We start from the raw sequence: 15,599 nt of genomic DNA, 5'->3' as shown, positions 1-15,599 counted from the left end.
TTTTTCATAAAGTAGCAATATAAACATATGATGGATTGGTTATGAAATGTATCAAAATGCTGTAGACAAGGGATTTATGTTGTCTGGACACAAAACATCTCCTTCCTCTGAACTGTGACTTTTTACAGCCTGTGAACACTAGGGGGCAGACTGATATTGCAGTGTCACTACTTTTAGTACCAACAAGTGCTCTTAGTTCAGTAAGAAGGAAGAAGCGTAGGTTGTTGGTGTTTAGTTTGAAACAGTTAGGAAGACTATGAAGAAGATGGACTTAACTGCTTTATAGATCTATCACAAAGTGACAAATGGTGACAAGTCTGGTTTTCTTATTGCAGGTATAAATGATCAGGGTCTGTACAGAGTGGGAGGAGTCAGTTCGAAAGTTCAGAAGCTTCTCAGTTTAATGATTGGTAAGTGAAACCTTTTTTATTTCATTTATATTTTGTTTGGTCTGTTATTGTCGCTTGCTATTATAAATGGTACCAAAGCAGATTTAGATTATACTCAGTCCTGTTTTGATTTCAAGCCCTATAATTGTAGCTAGAGTTAGTTCGGAGTCTCATTGGCATTCAGATGTGTATCTAGTCTGGCGTATGTCTGTATGTCCCTTTGTCCTGTCCTTGAAGGTGACACTTGGCGCTATTACTGCAGGCAGGCAATCAGATTTCCGGCCACCTTCTCTGTCGCGGTCTCTTGCTTTTCCATGATCCTATTTCGCCTCTCCCCAAAACCAAACTCAACACACTCTGATCACCATCACTCTTTTATTTCTTTATTTCTCTCCTGCAGTCATAGCATGAGCTGGTATCTCTCTGCTCTGAATGTTAAATCCCGTGTCGAGTCGGCTGGCTGCCTAAGCCCCTGCTGCTACATGAACTCAACCACTCCAGAGTCTAATAGTCATTAGCGCTCTTTATGGTTCCGCCGTCCTCATCTGAGAACAGCCTGAGCTCTTGTAGTTGGCTCATTCACTAAAAACCTGTAAAATATCCAGAGCACAACAAATCCTCCCGTCATCTTACAATTCAGTCATGTGCAGGTCCAGAGCACAGTTTTTGGAGTAATTCCAGATGTGCTCCTTATTAATGCCTGCCATTAGTCTTTGAAATTGATGTAGAATAACGATGATGTAGAATTAAGTGAAACTCAAGTAGGCATGATGGTAAAGCATAATGGGAAACTGTGGCAAAATGAAACTATTCCCTATACTTTAGGAATCCAAAAGTTGCACACACTTCAGTTTCTTATTGCAAATGTGACATCATCTTGAACGGCATGACCTGCACAATAAGTCAAATAATATTCCCTTTACCATAAAATAGTTCAGTGTCGTTTTTCAGTTTTCATTGTTTGGCACATATATGACCTTAGACGTTTTTGAATGTCTGCTGCTTTATAGAAAAATCACTAGGACATTACCATGGTAACTGCTAGCCAGACAGAGATTTAATTGTCTGTGAATACTGAATGGATGAATTCTTTACAAGTGTCAAAGGCCTGGAGTTACACACTCACAGCGAATTATTTTCCACATGCATATGCATGCACATTGGCCATCATCCTTGCAGGACAATATTTACCAAATAAACCCCTTTGCTAGATGATGCTGGATAAAGGTGAGGATGAGTAATCAAATAAATCAATTCTGCAGAGATCTACCCCACACATAGTCTATATCTTGAGCTCCTCTTTCCCTCTCATTGTAACTGGGTAAGCTAAAGAGAATTTATTCATCACATACTTTTTGAATTTCAACGTTATGTTCTTTGTTTTGAATCTTTAGATGAGAAGAGCTGCGACATAGATTTAGCAGTCAGTGAGGACTGGGATGTGAAGACGATCACTAGTGCTTTAAAACTTTATCTGAGGTGAGTTGTGTTTGTTGATAAGATGTGACATCATCTGTATGTGCACTTAAACGTGTTACTTTTTTTCTGAATATGCCAATATGTGACTTTGAAAAGCCCCAAACTGTTGCTTGTTTCAGAAGTACTGTAACTTAAAATTTTCAATTTCAAACAGCCAAATGTCAAGAGTGTAAAAGCAAGATACTTTTGATAGCAAGGAAACAAAACAAATATCCCCCCGGAAGAAACATGTGTGCCTCCTTAGTCGTAAATCAATAAGGGACTAACCAATAGGGAAAAGGAAAAGTTGTTTCGATACGTATTTTCACGTTCGATAAAAACTTTCAGAAATGTAAAAAACACTGGGAGAGTGTATTGAGCACTGAAATACTATGTCAAATGTTCAAATAATTTTGGACAAGTTGACCATGTCAAGCATGAGAAGACAGCACGTTTTACATCGTAAATAAATCAGAATGCATGAAATACTGTTGCATGCCCCCTTTAAATACAATATAAATAGTTAAATTATAACACATTGGCAGACCTATAATTAAAAGGATGCATATCTGAAATATTTCCTGCTCATTTTGCTCTGTTTTAATCAACATTTAATTAACATGCATGAATTCATTTCTGTAATTGATGCGTCACACACAAGGTAAATTTGGACCGTCTGACTGTAGAGTGTGCGTGTGTTTTACTCGACCACAAGTGTGGATGATATTGGTTTGCTAGGCTCATTTTGGGGTCACTGTGCTGGGATATCTGCCAGAATCTGGGCGAAAGTACCTTCAAATGAACTTCACTGTATGTGTGTGTGTCTCATTTCTTGTGACGATCAGCCACATTAATCATGGTGTTGTGTCCAATAATGCCTAATATAGCCAATAAATCTCTTCCTCTCTCTCTCAAGGAGCCTCCCAGAGCCGCTAATGACATATGAGCTGTATAAGGAGTTCATCGTCCCTGCAAGTAAGGTCTTTGTCCTTGCTCAGAAAATAATCAAGCAAATCCCAAATCAATTACTTAAAACTCTGTAAACCAAGAATGTGGGTGTGTATTTGAACTGAAGTAAAAACTGACATCAAGACTGTAGTAGTTGATGTATCTGTGTTTGGTAGGTGCTGTAAATACATAAATAGTGGTTAAGCCTATTAAGAGTAATTCCAAATCCTTCTTTTTTAACGTTTTTTTTTATTGAAACATAAATTTAGTATTAAATTTTGACATTGATAATCAAGGGATATCAATACAGCTAAACTAACAACTCAAAGCACTTAAATGTATATTTGCATGCATGTTTCATGATGTCATTTAAAAAACATAATTCTGTCTATACAGAGAGTAGAAGTCCAGAATCTAGAGTTCAGGCCATTCATTGTCTGGTTCATAAACTGCCAGAGAAGAACAGATTAATGCTAAGTTTGGTTACCAAGCATCTTGCCAAGTGAGTACAAACCTCTCTCTCTCTCTATCTGTGCACTAGTCTGATTCTGTCCATAATTTATAATTGTGTGTACTTCCTCTCCTTTATTTCACCATCTCTGTCTCACTTTTTGTTCAGTCACTTCTTTATGTCAATAACTCTAACTTTCCATCTCCGTCTGCTGTGCTAAGCATGACTACACAAACACACACCCTTCGTGCGTGCACCACCAGTTGAAATGTCCCCGGCTTATTGTAGGCTGCCTCTGTTGCTCGGCAACAGAGCAAACAGACGAATCAGCATCTCTTTTCTTTCATAGCCTCCACCTTCTGTAAGAAGAAAGTACGCCGCAAACAAACAAAATGTTGTCAGGATCAAACCTTTTCCTCTCGAGAGAATAGCGTTATGTAAGCGCTTAGTTTCAGAGATTAGATCGGGTAAGAGATTTCCAAATAGCGTTAGCAACGATTGCAAGGCTTTACCTGGGGCCTCTCACAATTTTATATAATATGATGGTAAGCAAATAGAAGATAAGTGCATAATCTCCCTAACTTCAAGCAGTCGGTGACCGGGCATCCGCATCTCCTCAAAATATAGAGTGGGATTTGCTGGCAGCAAGGGATGTACCATTGGAAATTAAATTCAGGTTGTCCGCCACTAAATTCCTCGCAAAAACGCTTTAGGAATTGGCTCCGTTGCGCACCTGTCAGTGATTGAGAGGGAAAAGCCAAATTTCACCAAGCTATCTGAAATGGGATTAGAGAGGTGATTAATCAGAGATGTCTGTTAGTTTTCAAAGTGCAGCCTTGGATGTGGTGAACCCATGAACTACAGCTTTAGACAAGTTGCTAAGATCTTTCTTTTAACCCGTCCCAGGGAAGTGATGACTTTTTGACCTTCCAGAGGGTGGTCAGGTGACTTTTTATCATCATCAAATCTACAGAAAATCTACAATAAGATTTGTTGTTTGGATTTAAGCCAAAAACAAGTTAAGAGAATTATACCAACTCAAAAATAGCATCATATGTTATTTATGTTATGGCTTTTGGCCAACTGTCTTACTTCCTTGAATTTTTCTATGTTTAACCCAATAAGACTCGATTGAACAGAGATTTATGATGCATGAGACTTGAACAGGAAGTTAAAAACTGCACATCCAGACTCGCATTTAAAACTCACATTCACACTCAAATGCAACATACATATTGAAACTGCACACAATCCGTCATAAAAGTATCTTATTTGATATTTAAGGTATTGAATCATAAAATGTAATTTCTGCGCATTTAGTGTTGCTGCCAACAGTAAGCAGAACCTGATGACAGTGGCGAATCTGGGCGTGGTGTTTGGGCCCACACTCATGAGGCCACAGGAAGAAACCGTGGCAGCCATCATGGACCTTAAGTTCCAGAACATTGTGGTAGAGATTCTCATCGAACAGCATACAAAGGTAAAATTTGCACACGATCGGACAGGAAATCGCTAAACCTAAAACTCGCATCCTTGGAATTATTTTTGAGGTCTTGGGTTTTAAAGTTTCTTGCATTCCATTTGTCTTTGTAAATAGAACCTTTTTGTCGTTTTTTTAAGTCCCAAAATGTACAAAACATAAAGAAACATCACGTAATATAAATGCGTCACAGAATATGTTAATAACTCAGTTTTGACAAAAATGACAGATAGAACGGAATAATTCCAAGGTGACAAGCTGTTTAAATAGGCTTGTCCTAAATAGGTGTAGGGATGACGCATTTTTGTTGGCCAACCACAGACCTAATTTTAGGCATTTACCCAAAAACCCATTAAAAAAAACATTGTCTTTAGGGCAATGGAACCGGAAGTGCTAAAATGCTAATTCGCTTCCGGATTTTGCCAAAAAATACATCATCTCTGCGATTCTCTATAGTGTCAAGGCATCTTACTGGGTTTCGAAACAACTACAGTAGCTTTTCACATACAGCTAGCTTCAAAATCCATATCACACTACTGAAAGAAGATACTAGATGAAATCTGTGTATTTGAGCTGAAAGTATAAATCTAACACGTATAAAGTGGAAATAGTTGTGAAACTTTGCAAAATGCTCTTGCCATGCTGAAATCTGTGTACTTCTCTCTGCAGCCATGAGGGGTAGCTATGTGTGTTTGCTCAGCTTCTCCGTCTGACGGCTTACTATCTGTTGGACCGTGATATTCATTTGACTAAAATACAGGTTAAAAGACAGATTTAATCAGCTTTTGATGTCAGTAATCTGGTTAATCCTAAAATGGAGTTCAGTTCGAGGGACAAAAGGAGAACGAGTGGGAATAATTTCTCTGAATTATATTGCAAGCTTTTTAAACAGACTGAAAGAGTTTCTTGTTTGGTAAATCATTAAACCTCATTCATAAAATTCTGATGATCATATTTAAGTTCCACTTTTAAAGCATACATTTTTTCAATCTTTATTGTCATATTCCTGCAGAAGCCATAACATTTATTTGAATAATTAAAAGCTAAGCAAAAAGGAAATCACTGTTAGCCTGTGTTATGCAAATAATTTGCAAATATTTCATCTAGTTTACAGTGTAAGTCTTACTTGGAGTTGAAATAATCAAAATGGTTTTCGTTCCCACCCCCTAAAATCTATTCTGAAGCAGAATCCAAAATTGCACAAGGGAGATGAATGCCTAATACACTGTGTTCCTATACAAAAAGTTATTGCAGATGACCTTGATGTTATACGGGTGTAAGTAGAAATAAGTGAGCGATGTGTTGAGATTCAGGGGAAGGAATGACTGCGCAGAGCGGCAGACTGATTAGCTCCTCTCCAGACTGCTGATACCCCCACATGCACTCAACAGACAGTGTTTTGCATTCAGGTCCATCTGCAGAGAGCGAGAGAAAGAGAGTGAGACGGTGAGAGAGACAACCAGAAGTTGAAAAAGTTGCGAGACAAAGAAGAAACGTGGTGAGAAAGTATGTCGAGCGAGGGCAAAGTGAGAGAGGGGTGAGAGGGTAGCGGGAGAGAGAGTCAGAGCGCGGACGGAGAAAAACAAGAAAGTTTGAGAGAGAGAGAGAGAGAGCTTTGCTGTTGTCTGCAGATTTCCATCCCTTCTACCAGCTCTCTTGTTCTTATGTTCATCCCTGTCGAGACTTTCACACTTCTTTTTACCTTTGTCTTTCACACGACTGTCTGCAGTTCAACGTAAACTCCACGTGACTCATATTAAACTGAGGCTATTATGAAAATGCGCTTGTTATGACGCCCATGCCATCGGTTCAGACGCATGTCAGTCTGACCTTCTCAGAATTCACTGGGCAGAACGCCCATCGGTCTCTTTCATTTGAATTCTTCTTAATTCTTTTTGCTATCAATGGCCAGTTAGTTGACGTATGCAAACACTTATTTTAAGAAACAGGTCTCAAGAACTTCCTGAATCATTATTTGCTTCTGTTTTTACCATGCATAGTCACACTCACACACATAACCATTGTTGGTTCTCCACAGGCGTCTACTGCAAACAAATTGTTTATTTCTCTGTTTATGTTTACACACACACACCACATACTCAGTGTAGCCAGCAAATCCCACTAACTTTTTTTCTTTTAGATATTCGGGGATGCTCCGAGCATCTCTGCAACCTTAGCAAATACACCCCTCTCCGCGCCCACCAGACAATCCAAGAAGCTCAGCCGACAGAGTCGCCCGCTGGCTGTGTACAACCCACAGGTGCTGGATATTCAAGCAGGTACGAAAGAGTAATCGGCTTTAAGCACAGCAAGGTCAAGCAAACCGCATAAGGAATTATCAATTCCTGCATTAGGTGGTAAATGTATATTTATTAGTGGTGGGCATAGATTAATTTGTTTTAATCTAGATTAATCTAGATTAATCTTGGAATTAATCTAGATTAAAATGGCTCATTTGAATTCTGCCGAAGGCATTCAGAATATGTGTGCTACCCAAATAATTGCTAAAAGTAAATCTTTGAGAACGGGTTTCTCAAGCCAGGAAGCGCATGAGACCACGGGCTCATCTCCTGTTTCCAAAATGCATCACAAACTGCTTGATAAAGCTGTTCTACTATGATAATTGGTGATGAAAATAAATTATGTTCAATAATATGTACTTGTGTTTACTTCTGCATTAGTTAAGGGATGCTTTGCGTTTAGGTGGTACTTGAGACTGGAAGAGCTCCTACAGTACATTTACATTTAGTCATTTAGCAGACACTTTTATCCAAAGCGATTTACAAAGAGTTAGGGAGCAACAAGCGATATGTCATACAGGAGCCATAATACATTAGATCTCAATACAAATTTACTGGTTTCAACTAAAGCTAGACCACAACCTGTTGAGAGAAAGTTTTTTTTAAAACCAATCCCGCATTGCACAAGGTGCAAACAACCTTAGTCTTGTCGATGTTTCCATTGGGAAGCTTCTTAAAAATACATTTTCCTTGAAGCAAACCCGGCGGCTTCAAAGCAACATCCATGTTAGCACGTCACGTTTGATGTGGTAATTTCACAGTAACGTTATGTTGTGTTCAGACCAAACGCGAATGGCGCGTCAAGCACGAGTGATTTACATGTAAAGTCAATGCAAAGACGCGATAGACCTACTTGCGGCGCGAATCGCGCGAATGAAGCCCTGGTTATGAGATGATGAGGCGGCGCGAATTGCGCGAATCACCCGAGTTGAAAAATCTCGTTCTCGCCCGGTACAGTGCAATTTAGCTAGGTATACATTCACACTAAAATATCAAGGTGAAAGTCATCATAGCTTGCGTAGTATAGACCCAGCTCCCAACCCAACTTTGAGAATAGATTAACGGCAACATTTTTATTATTGCGCGATAAGAGTCTCACGTTAACACAGCACGTTAACGGCCCACCACTAATATTTATATACCATAGTACTGATTTATACTGTTTACCGAGAGAAACCAGGACCCTGTAGAAGCTTACAGATTTTGCCCAAAAGAGGTGCACTGATCTTACCTTCTGCTTTCCTGGGGCCGGTTTAATGAACTAAGACTAAAAAAAACGCAGTCTTACAAGTTAGCCATCTCATTTCTTTCTTCAAGACTGGTCATAACTTTTTAAAGGTGTCCTGAACTGGGCTTGATTATTGTTTTATACTGTTGTATAAGGTCTACTTATGACGTTTGCGTGGTTTATAAATTCAAAAAAATCAAAATCAATACGTTTTTGGCTATTTTCTCCCAGGGTTTTGAGGGATTAGTGAAGCCTGTGATTTTTACTAAAATTTACTGACTTATTTCCGGGGTGTGATGGCAAGGCTTTGCGTATAGTTTGTATAGCCTATAGTTGTATGGTCTTTAATGATTTATGACCGTACCTGTCAGCATTTGAGACCCATGATCGCGAACCGGACGGAAGATCACCGTGATCATGGGTCTTAAATGTCACGAGAGCTTCCATGATAAATAAACAAAAGGGAGACTCCCGGCCAAAACAACAGTGTTGGCAGACTTATGAATATGACCAAGCACCCGAAACTCTTCAAAACAGCCTCCATTATTCACAAACGGTGCAGGGCTCAGGCCATATCAAGCAATCTCAAACAAAGCAATAGTGACGTATAGTACAAAAATGTTTTGCTCACATAAGATTGCTGCACCATTCCTATCTGATCCAATATTGATGGCACAGCACTGCCTTTTTAATTTTAGTCCCCGCAAATCCAGCGTCGACCTGTACCTTGTTCACAAAGGAATATGCGGTAATGTTTAACACACCTGATCTGGAAGCTCCTAAAAAATAAACTTCAACCACGCTGTACTTATGTTAGAATCGGAAGGAAGGTTATGCAGCAACTGTGTTCTTCCACAACTGGGCACTGACTCCACAATATTTTGCAAACTTTAACTGCATGTTTATTGCTTGTTCACGCTTGTGCATCTGGTTCGGCGCAACTTGTGTTACTTCAGTACTGTCATGCGCTAACCAGTGGGCGGGGCTAGACTCATTGATATTATTCTGTGGAGGGGGTGTTCAACCTCATAGATAGGTCCATTCCAGAACCTTGCGTTCGCTGGCCCTGGTGTCAATAACAGATTTAATCTCAGTAACAAGGGCGTTTTCAGTTCTAACACTTACATGATGTTCGCGTGAATATGATCCCTCTTATATAACAAAAGATTGGGGTAAAAATGATGTCTTAATTCATGACTACTTTAAAGTTCATTACATAAAAAGGTGGATTGGTCCAATTGAAATTTGAGAAGTATGACTGATTCGTTCTAAATAATAGCTAGTCAGTGAGATATATGCTGTTTTTTACCAGCTTAGTTTATGCAACTGGCCCCTGGTCTGAGTACAAATCTAGTACTGGAACTGATAATACTTTAATTTGTAAATACAAACCCCTACCCTTAACCCCTGTTCATAAATAGTGAGACACATTTTTTAACTGTTATTTATAATAAATTATATGTATACTGGATATAAATAGTGAAATTATTATTAATAATTTACCTTTTTCAATTGGGATTTATGCATTAGAAATAATTCATTTAGAAAGTTATGTAATCTGCAATTTGTTTATAATCAATTCTTATAACATATGCAAAATGTATGACTTATCAACCATTTTTATTTAAAAAGTGATTCAGGCTGTAATAAAATATTAATTTTACATTAATAACAAACTTTGGGGCCATTAAAAATAGTGAACATTTAGTAAAAGTAAAACTGGTGTTAATATCCACAATGATTCTATTTTGCAATCCACACAATTTATTCCCATGTGGTGTCTGACCGGCGAGGGCTCGTGTCAGTCTGGGACAGCTGCCCGCTGAGCATTCAGATGTGATGCTCTCCTGAAACACACTGATTAGGCATTGTCAGGATGTAGTTTGCCAGTCCATATTTAGGTGGATAACTGATGCCTAACTGACCCTGGTCTGTCTTGAATTCTACTCTATATTTAAGTTCTGTATTTGAGTTGAACAGGAATTCAACTCGACCGGAATGATTTCATACTGAGATCAATATAGGATTAGGCTGACAAAGTTTTAAGCTAAACATTTGTATTTTTAGTAAAGAGCAAAGCAGGTCTTCTCATAGGTTCCAGTTTTCCAGAATTATGTGGTTTTTACATCATTACTCTCCCGTCCTTGTAACAGCTGTGCAGGTGTACTCTGACGAGTATTGGGTCTTCTTCCAAGTGTATTCGCATACTTTCCAAACACTGTTGGGTTTTGAGAACGTTGCAGTTTTCTGGGCCTGAATCACCACACTTTGCAGACTAAAGGGAGTAAACACTGATTATTTGTTTGTTAAGGATCCCTGTGTTCTGTGTGGTGTTACTGTAGAAAAGGAACCAAAATAAACACGATACTTTAGAAAACTGTGGATTTGTGTAGTAAGGCCAACTGTTTTGATTTCAGCGTTGACAGACAACAGCTTTTTAGTAATCATGTACATGTAGAACCTAGATATATCTCCAATTGATTTAAATAGCTGGTAGGGAAGGTTAGACTGTTTAAATAATGTAAATATTAGGATAATTCACTCAACCACATGTCAAGCTGCCCATGTGTTTATTACTTCTGTCGCAAACAAATTGAGGCTTTTGAGGAAAGCTTTTCAGGGCTCTTCTTCACAAAATGGACTTGAACGGAGGGTTGTTGGTTAAGGCTCAAATTTCTGTTTCATCATAGCTTCAAATGGCTCTACACGACACCAGCCGATGAAAAAGGGTGTTGTCCAGCGAAACCATTAGTAATTTCCAAAGAAAATGAAAAAATGATATACATTTTAAACATAAAAACACGGCTCGCTTCCCGCCGCGATGTACGTCCATGCAATCACATTAGAAAGGTCACGCATGACGTATAAAGATTTAAACATCCCTGATATGCAACGAACGGACCATTTTAAACAATAATCTTGCACAAAGACATTTAACATGTCATTCAACATCCAAGAACTTTTGAACGGTTTCCTTTCTCAACACTCTGAAACACTGGGTCGGAACTTCCTCTTACCACGCGTGACTTTTCTAATGTGATACGTAGTATGAGAAGTCGTGGATGTGCATCTTGGAGGCAGTGCTGTGGATTTATGTTGAAATAGTATATACTTTCTCAAAATGACTAATCGTTTCTCTAGACAACACCCTTATTCATCGTGTCTTGGTGTCGTGTAGAGCCTTTCGGATCTGTAATGAAAGTGAGATTTGGACCTTGACCAACAGACCCCCATTTATCTGCAATATATGGAGAAGAACCCTGGAAAGCTTTGTTGTTAATAGAAGAAATAAACACGAAATGTGGTTGAGTGAATTATCATGAAATTTATAGTGAAATACTCCTTTAATATTTTGAATAAGAAACATATCTGTTCCTTATAAAAGATCCGAAAAGGTATTATTTGGGGGTTAAATAAACCATAAGAAATATAAAGATTTTTTTACTTTAGGTTATATAGTCATCTTTTAGGGAAATGAGATAAAAGCCATTTGATTACATAATCATTTAAATTATACTCATTGCAAATGGGTTCTTTTTTGATGACATTCACATTTGATAAAATCCACTGTACTTTTTCAGCTGTTCATACTGTAACTGTGCCCAGTCTATAAAGACTGTCTATTGAAACAAAGAGGGAAAAGTGGGTCACAATCTGCAACTTTGTGTGTCACGAATACATTAGCACATGACTGCCCACTATTATACGTCAATGACACCTGTTCTGTTGATCTTCTAGGTCATCTTGAAGTAGCTTTGTAAGTAGGATAAATGTCTAAAAAAATCTAATCACTAGATGTTTTTTATTTTCTGTTTGGTATATTATCAGTGATGGTGTATGAGTAATATAATGGGAAGGTCCACAAAAATGTTGTGCTTTCTGTCATTAGATAACATGTAGCTATGTACTGCCTACTGTTTCTAATGGATGTATCCCAAGTTTATTTAAAAAAAAATAGACAACTTTACAAACATAAGGGAATCTCAATGAAAAAATAATAAAACTTCCCCCCACCCCCTATATCTCTTCCACTGGCTGCAGTTTTCTCATGAAATTTGGAATGACAGCTGTAATTGTACCATAAAAAATAGTCATTTGGACATTCAGCACATAGCCTTTTGCTGTAAGGCATACAATGGCTGGCTGGATACAATGGAGTATTAAAACAAGTTTCAAAAACAGTTTATTGTAAAACTTATCAATTCCTTTCTGAAAAGCTTTCCTGTGGCTCAGTGGTTAGAGCAGGGCGGTAGTTAAACCAGGGTCATGGGTTCCATCCATGGGGGGCAAATAGTCAGAAACAAATGTATAATACAATGCAATGGAAGTCACTTTTGATAAAAGTTTCTGCAAAACGCGTAAATGTAAAATGCGCTTCTTAATACACTTTATATTGTACGCCAGACAACAGATAAAAGAAAAGACTTTAATGGAACTGTTGGAATTTGTTATTGTCTTGCTCCTTGGAAAAGAAAACAAGATGTTTCGTGTTGTATGTTCCTTATATGTTTCCAAAAACATCAGCAGCAGCAGGACTGGATTTCTTTGCCTCAAGATTTGTGTGTGTTGAAATGGTTTTGAAATGATCCCGAATGATTTCTTAAAATATTTGGTGACAGTCAAAAGCTTTATGTGTAACAGTCAAATTTGATCATAATTATATAATATATAAATTTCTATCATGTTAATTATAATTTGCATGTTTAGGTAGTAAGGAAGTTAACTGGAGCCTAGTCCACACATACATTGGTATTTTTATAAATTCCTTCTTCGAAAAAAGCATGCCAAACCAACAGGTGGCGATATAACCATAAAGCTGTTTTGGCCAATCAGAAGCCTGGAATCTGACTTCAGACACAGCAGAGAACGGCACGCATTACACACTCATACGTTAACCGAAGTTTCTAAAATTCTTTACCCTAGCAGGATTTTTCAAAAAGGTTTCAATGACTGAGTGCTGTGTTGCATGTGGACGAACGGCCAAACCGCATAGAAAAAAATGCAGTTTTGAAAATACCCATGTTTGTGTAGACAGGGCCTAGATTATGAAAAAAAGTATTTTGTTTTTATTGTATTTATTCAATTTGTGTTCCAACTGATCTCAGCTTTTCCTTTTCACCTTTCTTGCATTCTACTTAACTCCAGCTGTCTCTCCTTCGGAGAGTCCAACCCTGGTTAATGATGAGACATCAGCCGGTAGTAATGAGTCGGTCTCCTCCCAGTCCTCTAACGCCTCTGGAACACCTCCTGAGAAATCTAAGAATCCTCTCAGCAACGTTACCATGTCCCTACCAGAGAGCACGGGGTATGTAGCGCTCACCTATTTCCATAACTTATAAATATACATTTCACATGTGCAGTATGGATTAAAAGCTCAGTCGACCTTATTAACTGAAGATACTTTAAAACAGCGTTCAAAGCCGCCTGCCTTTACTGCTCAATTAATATAATAATCAAAATCTTATAAGATATAATAATGGAACAATGAAAGATTTTTTACAAAAGGATCTGCATTTTCATGGGTTTAAATAAAGCTTTTTGTTGCAAGAATAATACATGTTTGTGCATCAAATTCGCTCTTTTTGTATGGATCCATTTGTTTTTTAAGCTTTTCTGTAGCTCAGTGGTTAGAGCATGGCACTAGCAACGCCACTGTAATGTGTTCGATCCCAGGGGATTGCACATACTTGGAAACAAATGTATAATGCAATGTAAGTCGCTTTGAATAAAAGCGTCTGCCAAATGCATAAACGTTAATGTGAATTCACATTATTTTAATATCGTGACATAAATGTCTGTCAAAAAGACATGTGCGTAATTACATGGAAGAATTTCTGAGCAGCAGTGGTCCAGAAATTCTACACATATTTTCTGAATCACTGTCATCTCAGTTGCTTGAAAGTTTAATCAAACGTTGCTAATGTTGATGAATTTTTGACTCTCAACACAAATAAACAAATTAGACATGGGTATAATTTAAGTGTACTGTACTTGCATGTACTGGACCGCCGTGCGAAAATTAAGAGACCATTACAAATGTTTATATTTCTAACTGCATTACTAGATGTATTGTGGCCATTCCAGTCCAGTGTTTTTTTTAACAAAATCAAACCTCAGGAGTGGCTTAAAGTCATCCAACAACAATGTGAAAGACTGACAGCATGACAAGACACATGAACACTTTGAGGAAAATCGAGGTTATCGAGGTTAAATAAATGTACAAATACATACTGTGAATTGTTTCTCCAGATAAATGCAAATACAAACAATGTTTTTTATTTGGAATTTGGGAGAAATATTGTGAGAAGTTCACTGAATAAAACAGAAATAATTATTTTATCTAAACACATACCTATAAATAGTAAGTTTTAAAATAAAAAAGCTGAATTTGAAATGGTGTCTTATGTTTTTCCGTGGCTGAACTGTACAATGTATTGTTCCACATATGTTTAACCAGCATTCATGCAAAAATATTGACGATTTTTGAAAGCCTAAACCTAGCTCATCCATTTAACTCTTAACTTATTAAGGTCCAGTGTGTTGGTGTTTTGTTCTGTCTCTGGCACTGCATCAAGCTCTTAGCACATGAACTAACATAGGCTGACAAGCACAAGCCCCCGGTGTTATTTGCCAGAGGTTTTGCCTGTGGTACCTCAGCTCTTTCATTGTTCTTTAGATGCTGTGTTTTTGTCTGGAGTTCCTCTCTTGAATGCTGATAGGGGATCAAGTGTAACGTTTGCTCATGCTGTCAAATATCACCAACACATCTTGCAGTGTCACCTGGACATAAACCTTATGTTTCTGCACAGCTGTTCTCTGTTTCTCCCTCTACTGTACTCTCCGCCACAGATTTTATTATTTTTCTTTTGTGAATTATATAGCACTTTGTTTACTCAAAATGTGACCTCCTATTCCCCAAAACCCCGATCACTAGTTCATTTATTCACATTCCCTCTTTTGCAGTAAAGTTGATCTTTGAATCACTGCCGCCCTCTTTTTGGCCTGCGGTCCTGTGCGCAGACGGCACTGGTCTTATGTAACCCTCTGCTTCCCTCCCTGCCGTTTCTCACCCTCTGCCATCAGAGGAAGCGGCTCCCCGCTCGCCTGTTAATCCTGCCTGCTGTTTGTCCGAGGGACAGGTGGCCGCGGCCGCGCTCCGTAAATGCTATTGACACGGAGAGATATTCGGCTTGTTTACTCTTTTAGCGGTCACTGCCACGCACGGATCTACTACTGTCCATATATCATGCAGACTTCGCCTATCTGACTGTAAATATCTCAAGCCCTTGGCCTTTAAGTAGGAATGAGAGAGATCACAGTTGTAGTACTGTAGTTGTCTAGTCAA

At 38.3% G+C, this 15,599-nt stretch overlaps 1 protein-coding gene across 3 annotated transcripts in view; it reads left to right on the top strand.

Moving 5' to 3' along the window:
* The window catches only part of arhgap10 (Rho GTPase activating protein 10), a 73,490-nt gene that overhangs the window by 44,637 nt on the left and 13,254 nt on the right, over nucleotides 1-15,599 (top strand). For all 3 annotated transcript variants that reach the window (XM_056735707.1, XM_056735706.1, XM_056735708.1), the window contains exons 14-20: nucleotides 336-410; nucleotides 1,784-1,868; nucleotides 2,764-2,822; nucleotides 3,192-3,297; nucleotides 4,567-4,726; nucleotides 6,867-7,005; nucleotides 13,400-13,559. In XM_056735707.1, the coding sequence (XP_056591685.1) occupies nucleotides 336-410; nucleotides 1,784-1,868; nucleotides 2,764-2,822; nucleotides 3,192-3,297; nucleotides 4,567-4,726; nucleotides 6,867-7,005; nucleotides 13,400-13,559 (784 nt within the window). The remainder of the gene's footprint in view (nucleotides 1-335; nucleotides 411-1,783; nucleotides 1,869-2,763; nucleotides 2,823-3,191; nucleotides 3,298-4,566; nucleotides 4,727-6,866; nucleotides 7,006-13,399; nucleotides 13,560-15,599) is intronic.

The sequence above is a fragment of the Triplophysa dalaica genome, chromosome 2 (assembly GCF_015846415.1).
Source record: "Triplophysa dalaica isolate WHDGS20190420 chromosome 2, ASM1584641v1, whole genome shotgun sequence".
Classification (NCBI taxonomy): domain Eukaryota; kingdom Metazoa; phylum Chordata; class Actinopteri; order Cypriniformes; family Nemacheilidae; genus Triplophysa; species Triplophysa dalaica.
The sequence above is the reverse complement of the archived record's forward strand: the minus strand, read 5'-3'. Positions and strand labels throughout refer to the sequence as shown.